Raw genomic sequence first — 9790 nt, 5'->3', positions numbered from 1 at the left:
AGCTGAGTTCCTGACCTCTGCTGCCTTTCTCAGAGTCATTACCAAACATTTCACACCTCTGGGATCACCAGTCTCCCCTTTTCTTTTCTTTTTAATCCAAAATGTTAATGAGATTCAAAGCTCTCCTGCCCTGGATTGTCATGCAAAGTGAACTCCAGGCTTACACATTCACACTCATGGTTTCTTTCCAATTTGGGAAGAGATCTACACCTTCCCCTCTACACCTGTCCTATCACACACCTGTTCCACACCTCTCAGCCAATCAGAGGGGAGAGGAAACTTTGTCCGGGCATGAAATAAATCTGGGCCCTCTTCAGAGAGAATCACAACACTTGACTCATCTGTGTTTCACAGCTCTTCCCTGTTAGACTGAAGAAGAAGAGGATCCCCTACGAAAACTGAAGAGTGGAGATTAAAGGAGCCTATTCAAGCTGACTTGGACTGAAGACATGACCAAAGAGACTGAGTAAGTTCTTCAAGGGTTTTGTTTTAGGTGATTTTTAGCTATTGTAACTGCAAGGTTTTTTTTTCCCATTAGGTATTTTTTTGTCTTTTCACAAGACAAAAACATTTTTAGTTTGGACTTGGTATAACACAGTGAATGGGTTATTTAAGATTCCAGCCTGGAATCCCCCGTTCTTCTTTGTCAATGGGACCCCATGTGAAAGGGAGCATTTTTCAGGAGAAAATGATATGGATAAATTTATCACACACACAAGCTGTGATAGGCACACACAAAGTTGGCGTTTTTTGTTGTAGTGGGTCTGCTTTTACTTGCGCTGTCACTAACCTAGGGGGCCACAGAGCACAAAAGGAGCACAGAAAATAAGAACCTCTTCTTGAGGTGTTGGGTAATGACAGCATGCGTTGCATTGAATTACATAATGGTGAAACCCAAGACACGAGACACCCCCCCCCCCCCCCCCCCCCCGACCCCCACCTATGGACCAAAGTTAAAACCAGTGCTGTCGGCTTGTTTTGTGGGAAATACGCAGAGAATAACTTGTGTTTGTTGTTTTGGGAGGCTGCTGCTGAGTGTGAGGCAGGTGCACCTCTGAACAGGTGTACCGGCTTTGCTTAAGGATTTGTGGCATAGCTAAAATTTAAAAGGACACTAGTATAAACTGAGGCTCTAATCTGGCAACCAAAGATTTTGAGGTACGCAGTTTTCCATGCTCGTATTTTTAGCTTTACAGATACTGGGCTGAATTGCATTAATCAGCATTCGTCCACTAATGCGTGTGAGAAGTTGTGGGATTTCTCCCTAAGCGTTAGTTCTGTTGTGGCTGTTCACACCTGTGGTCTTTGCCTCATGTCATCACATTTGATTAACTGTTTATCTAGGTTACACTGCAGCTATTTGTTCATTAGTCATTTAAGACGAACTCCAAAGGGGGCTTATCCTGGCAGTTCTGATGTTAACAATTCAGTGTTGATGTGAGTCTCTACAAACAAATACAATCCCCAGAACCCCAGGCTCTTTGTGTGTGTGTGTGTGTGTGTGTGTGTGTGTGTGTGTGTGTGTGTGTGTGTGTGTGCGTGTTTCCAAGTGAAATGAAAAACCAGAGCTCACCTCTGTGACAGCTGTGGGTTTCTGTTTACTGAGCAAGAAAATCTTGTCATCTCTTTTAAGATCTGAGCAAATATGAGAGTTTATATAGGATTCACAAATGTAGTTTCTTTTTCTTTCACAACACTGGAAACCAAAAAACTCTATGCGTGTATGTGTGTGCATGTTTATGGGTGGCCCCTGGCTTTTTAAGCCTTTTTGTCACCACTACGTCTGAGAGATGTTACTCAGCACTGTGGTTTTGCAATCGAAACCCTACAGGCTACAGGACAAGTATGTGCAGTGCTCCAGGGCCCTGGTAAATGTCAAATCCTGATGGCTAAGTGATCGGAAACATAGTGGGTCTGCTATTAATTAGGACTTTAAAACTAAAAGCGCCGAAAAGTGCTATATTAAAAAAAATGCAATCCATTATTATTATTGTTATTAAATAGTTATACTTTGATATTTAAAGTTGTTTCAGTGTATATTTTAATTTGCAAGTCACCCTGCTAATCTAAACCCTTTCTGACCTGTTGTAGGACTCTGGGACTGGTCTTTCAGAGTGAGAATTTCAGCTATAACAATTACTCAAACTACGCCATGGACTCCTGGTCTTATCTGGATAACTCCATAACTGAGCCGAACCCCTCAAAATCCAGATTGCCCGAAGAGCTAACAGCCCTCTCGATGTTTTATGAACAGTGCAAGGTAAATAACGTATAAGCACTAGTTGTGTTAAACCAAAGTAGCTCATCTTGAGTAAACCTAAAGATTCATTTAAATTTCCTGACACTTATCGCATTTCCCCCTTTTTCCTATTTTTCCAGAGCCCAAAAGTGAACGCCGCCTGCAGCCGCACAGGCAATGTGTGCAAAGTACCCGAGAGGTAAGACAGAGTTTCTGCAGCTGCTCCCACACACACACTTTCACTCACGCTTCACAAACCAGTCATGCCTCTGACATTGTTTCCATGTATCTATAGTCATTCATAATCATAGTCATGTCACTCTTCTGACTGTTATTTCAGTCCATTTTTTTTTTGTCATTTCTGTGACAGGTAGCATGACTCAGATACTCAATCAGTTGTCACTGAACTGAAGTTATTCGAGTAATAATACAGAAAGAGAAAGGCAGGGCTTTAGGAGGCCGTAAACTGATGAGTGGGTAATCCTCTAGTCAAACACAGTCAGAGGGATTGTTGTCTTCCTCTCAAGCTCTTCCATTCATCTACCCTTCCTAGATCATCCTCTCTGCCTTTCTTAAAGAATTTCACAACAGGAGGACAGGTAGTTGTTTTTTCTCATTTTGGTCTTTATATTCCTACTCCTTGCTAGGTATGTGAGAAAGGCCACTGTTGGGGCTCAGTGTTGTTCCCTCAAACATTTTTATCCGAGAAACTCAAACACAGAGAAGAGGGGAAAAAAACTGGATTAAGAGACAAACAGTTCCCGCCCAGAGTCAAACCGGGCCTTTCTACAAGTTTGCAGTAGCTGTGTGTGTGTTGAGACACAAGAGGTGCTTTTACTGACCGTTGTACGTTTACTCTGGCAGCCTTTAAGCTTCTGTAATGGTTAAGGGCACACAATAGCCAGTCACTTCAACTATGTTTGTTTCCTTGATGTGTTGTTACCTGAGTCATGATGACATCAACAAGGTGGATTTTCTGTTATAGCTAATCTTTTCCCCCCACCTTCCCCATCCTGCCAGGAATCTGCACCAGACCAATGAGATTTCTCCACTGGACACGTCCGCTATCGCCATGAAGATTCTCTCTGAGAACCTTCCCATCCAGCCCAGCAACGTTTTGGGATCTAAGCAGATCCCACAGATTTCTGTTCCTGCCACCTCAGAAACATACACCTCGCTGACCAGTGTTGTGGAAAATACTTATGACAAACAGGAGCTCAGCAACTTTTTTGAATTGCTGCAAAAGTGGCCAGAGAACACCGCTTTCCCTGACCCCAGCACTGAGGTAAACTTAGTACCATAATTTAAAGTTAAAGCCCTGTCTCCCATATAGTTTTAAAAGCTCTGTGCTGCTTCTTTTTTTCCTTCACTAATCCATATATCTCTGTGTGGCTATCAGAATCTTCCCTACAGCGACCCCTTCCCTGAAAACCATTCCAGCCCAGTCTACTCCCGCTCCTACACCAGTTCCCCATCTGAGAGATCCAGGAGTGAGTTCCAGTTTTCTCTCGGGGCTCCTGCAGCTTCTTCTCACAAGCCCAGCGAGCTCCCCATGGTGTATCTGAACAAGGGACAATTCTACCCCATCACTCTCCACGGGGTGGAAAGCAGCACCTGCATTACTGCCACCAAAGTCAAGGTGAGCCATCGTGACACATCATCAGGAAAGCAAGGACTGCTTTTGTTCTAAGTTATGCTCCAAGATTTGTTTTGTTTTCTGTGTGTCTTACGTAAAAAAAAAAAAAAGAGATGACTATTGTTACATCCTTCCCTTCGGGCATTTTGTTTTTTCCATCAAGCCAAATAACACCCAAATTCTTTGCGTGCCAACAAGGCAACCCTTCCCAAATATCTGTCCCTCCCTTGGAGACAGTTCCTTTAATGACTAATACCCTGCTGACACCCTGCACACCAGGTTGGTGCATTTAAAATGACAGCATCCTGCCCTTTATAATTTATTCCTACCTCAGGGCAATGAGGCCAGAGCGCAGCACAGCTCACCTCATCTACATTTGTCTGATGTGACACAAGCAGAACAGAAAGCAAGAAAGGAGTGGACAAGGAGAGAGGAAGGTGTGGTGCGGTTTACAGCCGTTTTCTTTGTCAAACGAATCGGAGGATAAGAATACACACAAACACATGCTAGCTCAACACAAATAACTGGTGACAATTTGGGAGAAAGGAAGGATTTGGAGTGATGGATGACGCACGATGAAGGAGAATTCTTAGATATGCGTGCAGGTGTAAAGAAATACGTACCAGCTAGACAAAGGAATCTAATTTTCCTGCTCTTTTTGTCACCTTCCTTTCTCCACTTCAGACAGTGGTGATGGCCGTGTTTGAGAATGACAAGAGCCCAGAAATGCAGCTGCGCTTCTGGAATCACTGGCACGGACGCCAGCCAACTGTCAAGCAGAGGGTCATTGACATCGGTATGTTCTTTGCACATGGAAAGTCACCGTGCACAACACCTACAAAAGTTACAAAAAAAATACTCCACTTTCTGTTGTGCCTTTCATACCGCTGTTAAAAAAACGTTTCTCTTTGTTTTTTAACAGCGGACTACAAGGAAGTGTTCAGCGGCATTAGCAATGTTGAAGAAGTGGCCTTCAATGCTCTCTCTTTTGTGTGGAACCCCAGCGAGGAGGCCAAGGTAAACAGACCGGCACAAAGATGCACCCACATCACTATCACACAAGAATGCACAGACACCTCTGACTGTAAGGCCAGTTCTATGAAAGTAAAAGAACAGGTGGAAGTTTTCGAGGAAAATTGTGGAAAGGTAGAACAGGTAGGTGAAGGAGAAAAGGAGTGGCTGCGGTGGGAGTGGAGGAATCCCAGATATGTGTTTGGCCCTAAGGCTCTTGTCACAACAACCGGCTAAAGACACGACAGCTTATGCGAGCTTCTCTGTGGCCCAAAGGTGGGGCGAACCTACTGCAAACGGCACGGAGCAGGAAGGCAGGGAACTGTCTCCAGTATATATGATGACAGGGAGAATATTTAAAGGCCAGAAAAAAAGAAATATGTCTATGAAACATGTCATTATGATCCTACTGGGACACATGAGCAACAAATGAAAAACATCAGTAAAAGCTGCCTGACACCATAGTGATGTATACATATAATAATCATTTTTCTTTTCCTCCAGGTGTACATTGGGATCAATTCCCTGAGCACAGATTTCTCCTCTCAGAAAGGAGTGAAAGGCCTGCCCCTGAACCTTCAGATCGACACTTACGACTTAAGCTCAGGAAACGGCCAACTGATACACAGAGCTGCTCTCCAGGTCAAGATTTTCTGTGATAAGGTAACTCGCTTTATTCCATTCATCTTCTTATACGAGCAAACATGCGTTAATTGAGTCAGAATGACTTATCTAATTGTGTCACTGTGTGTCGTCAGGGTGCAGAGAGGAAGATGAGAGACGAGGAGAGGAAGAGATCCAAGAGGCGAGGAAAGAACACTAATGATGGTAACAGTTAGCACTGGAAATGGCAGCACAACCTTTATAGGACCTTTTTTGATATGCTATCTGTGAAAGTCCAATCTAACATCCCTCATTGTCCTCCTTTGTTTGCAGCTAAATCTTTAGTAAGTAGCTCCATAGGCAACGAGTGCACCTTCTTCCAGACCCTGGATGACCACATCACCCAGCCAGTTCTCTTTATTCCAGAGACACACCTGTCCAGCTTACAGCGCATGGTAGGTCCTCATTTAACAACAGTGCTACCCCCACCCATCCATATCCTTGCAGGCAATAGGGCAGGCACGAGCAAGGCAGGGGAGAAAAAAAAACTGTGGGAAAGTATGCGGTGGGAAAAGTGGGAGGGTGGGGGGATAGTGGTGCCAGAGAAAGTGAGGTGAAACACAGGCCTGAGATCCGATGAGCTAATTGGAGTCGAAACCAGACACAAGTACAAGCCGCTACAGCTGCTGACACTGAGATTAAGCTATGAGCGCTTTCACAGAAACACATGCATGCACGCACCTGGTGAGACAGCACTCACACCTTTTATGCGGCAAACCACCCTCATATCCTCTGTTTCTTCTACTCAGATACACTTGCATTAGTAGTGTGGTGAGAGTGCTGTTCAGACAGGCCATTTTCCCACGCCAGGAAGCCTAGAGGAGCATGCATTATGTTCGGATCAGTAATAAGAGGGTTCATGGGTTAGATGTCATTGCTGTTAGGTCCAATATACAGCTAGTCCTGATTTTCAGTGGCTAACACAAAAGAAAAATAAAGAACAGGGAGTTGCAAAATTGCTTAACAATGTGATGCATCACGGTTTTGTATTGCATAGCTAAAGCAGAAAATATCTTTGATTTAACAGTATGATTAAGCGTAGGATGGTGCTATCAGTGTCTCTCCATCAGTGTCCACACTTCCGCTGCTCCGTTAGAGGTTATGGGAAATGCAGCACTAAAATGATGATAACATTCCTTTTCTTTTAAAATGTTAAGCATAGACAGCTCTGGGAAGGGGGGACATTAGGCAATGCCTTTATCAGTAGAGAAGCGTCTAATCAGATCTCTGGTCTCCTCTCTGTTTCCCTGTCTCTATAGGCCACTCCCATGGACGAAGCAGAAAGGTAAGCATAGTTATGCACACACACACACGCACAAAAAAACATAACATTTAGCCATCACAGTCAGCATTTTCAAACAGAAGCTAAGTGGCCGCTTTTGTCTAATGCAAATATTTGCGCTTCCAGGAGTTCTCTGAAGAGGCTGTATCCAGACAGAGACCAGACGAGCTCCCCAACCAACAAACAAGCTCGCAAAGAAGATGCACAGAGAGGTAGATAGAAACATGCAAGTCTCATAAAAAAATCTAAGTTAAATCAAAATTGAAAAAAAGTGTCCTCTTTGGTGCTAAAAAATGTTTTTTTCTTGGTTTATATTAGTTCTTCTGTACGTGAGGACAAACTCTGAAGAGGTGTTTGATGCCCTCATGCTCAACTCGCCAACGCTGTCGGGCTTGCGAGAAGCTGTAAGTATCACATGATTGGTTTAAAGACACACAAAAACACATTCCAGAGTCCTCTGACTTGAGTTCCCTGAGGTGGGGATCAAAAGCACCTTCACCTGTTTACTTCTGTATTCATCGGAACATTTGTACCATATCTTTTGCCAAAAGTAAATATCATATTTCTTTCATCAGATCATGCTAACAGTCTTCTCGTTCCTTTACTTTCCTCAGATTTCAGAAAAGTACGGCCTGCAAAAAGAAACCATCGGGAAAATCTACAAAAAATGCAAGAGAGGGTGAGCGTCCTGTTCTTTTGTTATGACTATTGCACTGTGATTTTACAAATTACCAAAAACAACTGAGATTATTGGTGGCACTAAGAAGCTTTCTTTTCCAATCCAAACATTTTTTGAGGAATTAACCATAGCTGTGAAAGTGAATGGTTGTCTTGGCCCTCCAACCTTTCCGTGGTTGCTGATACCCTACCTCTCACCCTGTGATATCTCAGACAGGCTCCTGTGTTGCAGACAGATGTCAGACCAAGTGCACCTGTCGCCATGATTTGCATTGATTTGGGGCTTATTTTGTTGTTTTAATCTTATCTTCCCTTAAGGAAGCGCTTGTTGATAAACCGGGCGGGTAGGTTAGTTGGCTCGGCCCTGGAATGTTTTAATTGCAGCTCTTCTAAAGGAAAACTATATGACTGAAAGAAGATGAAAAGATTTTTTAAGTCCTGCTGGTGAGTCACTGGCAATGGCTGCACTTATTTATGTTTTCATAACATTATCTCTTTGGAACATCAGAAAGCAGCATTGAAAGACGAAATTCCTGATATGATAAAGGCTTTGGATGTTTCCACTCGCTAGCTGAAGGCTGTCTGTCAGGTTTACAATTGTCATGCGTCTTTCAGCTCAATGGCGAAAGGTCACACAGGTAGCTGCGCTTTTTCCACGGTGAATACGGATGCTCTTTATTTTAGATAGGAAGGGTTTACAACTAGCCGCGAAAGAATAATTAGCAGAATTTCTGTGTGGCTGACAAACTGTTGATAGTCTGTGCTTTTTCGTTTTGAGACTTACTGTCAGTAGCTGAAACACCTTTGGGTAATTTTCCTGCTGCTTGCTGGAAGCAATCACCGCAGGGGGAGCAGCTAAACTAACAGGTTGGGTTACATTCTCCCTGCAGTTCCCTCCCTGTCTATTGCTCTTGTCTTCAATCAATCCTGTCCCTGCAGGCAGAATGCATGGGCCGGTGGTTAGTTCAGTCATTACAGCCTTAAAGGCTAGTGTTAGTGCTGCAGAGGAGGAGGAGGCGGAAGAACAGGGTGACCTGATTTTTAACTCCTACTGATGCAGGAGATATACCGCCTCTATGTCTTTCACTTGAGATCTTCCTCCAAACAAAAGACATGTTGTCTTTAACCCTGGCAACCTGTTTGTGTCACACCAGGGTGAAAGGTTGAGTACACTGAACACATTATTAGGCTGTTTGAACACCGCAGTTTTAGAGACGAATATGATTTTTTCTAAATAGGTTAATGGTTTTGCACCTTGTTTCTCCACAGTCCCTGGAGTAACCCTGTCTTTTTGTTTGTCTCCCCAACAGGATCTTTGTCAACATGGATGACAACATCATCCAACACTACACCAACCAGTCGGCATTCCTCATCGAGGTTTCCGAGTTGGGCAACGGTCAGTTCCAGGTTACCCTTGTTGAAGTATGAGAAGAATCAGCCACCCACTCTGCTGAAGGATGAAGAAATAAAGATGCCAGTTTGATCAATTTCTTAAAGCACTGCCAGAGCAGACAGAATGTAGGATGTGGACTGCCAAAAAGCGAGAAGAAAACTGAAGTGAAAGCAGCACCCCAGTTTTTTACTTCTGCCTAAAATGTTGTACATATCATTCTTCTCCCCCGTTCTTGTGATTGTGTTAACGTCAGAGCAATAATGCTCAGCGGCCCTTTATGTATTTAATGTAAATAGGTTTTAATAAGACAGTGTTGTATGAGCTATCTGTGTACATATAGAATACCAGTTTCCATAAACTGCTATGTATTTCATTTTTATTGAAAGAGCTCTGTGCATGATTTGTGCACAGCATTTTTTTTTAGCATTTTTATAGGTTACTATTCTTGCTGCTTGCAATGTACTCATCATTTCTTCTATAAAAACCCAATGGTGCGTTTTTTTTTCTTACTCTCAGTCTGCTGTCACTATTTTTTTTTACTGCCAAAAGTATCCTCCTCTAGGTTCTTGTTAGTTTCACAACCGAGATCACCCAACACTGGGTTGGATTCAGAACCTAAAGTCAGACATTTCCACCCATAAAACCACACATGAGTTAGTATTGGTCATCATTTAGCCCCTAAATTGTGGACATTTCCTGACTGTATGGTGAAACCACAGATTTTTTTTTTTGGAAACACTTCAAAAACACCCTCATCCCAGCCAGAGGACTTTCACTGTGTGCATGTATATGCATGTGTAAAAACTTGTTTGTTTCTTTAAACATTATGCATCATTTCAAAGCGTGCATGTATCCCTGCGTTATTTCATAATTTTACAGGTTATATTG

The 9790-nt window shown here is 43.1% G+C and overlaps 1 protein-coding gene across 1 annotated transcript; it reads left to right on the top strand.

Annotated features, from left to right (window-relative positions):
* Positions 1-330: 330 nt before the first annotated feature.
* Positions 331-9790, top strand: grhl3 (grainyhead-like transcription factor 3). Its single transcript, XM_006798508.3, has 15 exons — positions 331-466; positions 2092-2260; positions 2380-2438; positions 3260-3524; positions 3639-3878; positions 4560-4671; positions 4798-4892; positions 5391-5549; positions 5645-5714; positions 5823-5944; positions 6809-6834; positions 6958-7043; positions 7150-7235; positions 7446-7510; positions 8820-9790. The coding sequence occupies exons 1-15, from the start codon at positions 450-452 to the stop codon at positions 8935-8937; spliced, it is 1689 nt and encodes a 562-aa protein (XP_006798571.1). The 5' UTR covers positions 331-449; the 3' UTR covers positions 8938-9790.

The sequence above is a fragment of the Neolamprologus brichardi genome, chromosome 19 (genome assembly GCF_056152115.1).
Source record: "Neolamprologus brichardi isolate AB-2024 chromosome 19, ASM5615211v1, whole genome shotgun sequence".
Taxonomy (NCBI): Eukaryota; Metazoa; Chordata; class Actinopteri; order Cichliformes; family Cichlidae; genus Neolamprologus; species Neolamprologus brichardi.
This window is presented reverse-complemented; position numbering and strand designations above follow the sequence as displayed.

Coding starts and splice junctions, on each gene's coding strand:
- grhl3 (XM_006798508.3), top strand. Junction 2,261..2,379: donor TGTTTTATGAACAGTGCAAG/GTAAATAACGTA, acceptor CTATTTTTCCAG/AGCCCAAAAGTGAACGCCGC. Junction 2,439..3,259: donor GTGTGCAAAGTACCCGAGAG/GTAAGACAGAGT, acceptor CCATCCTGCCAG/GAATCTGCACCAGACCAATG.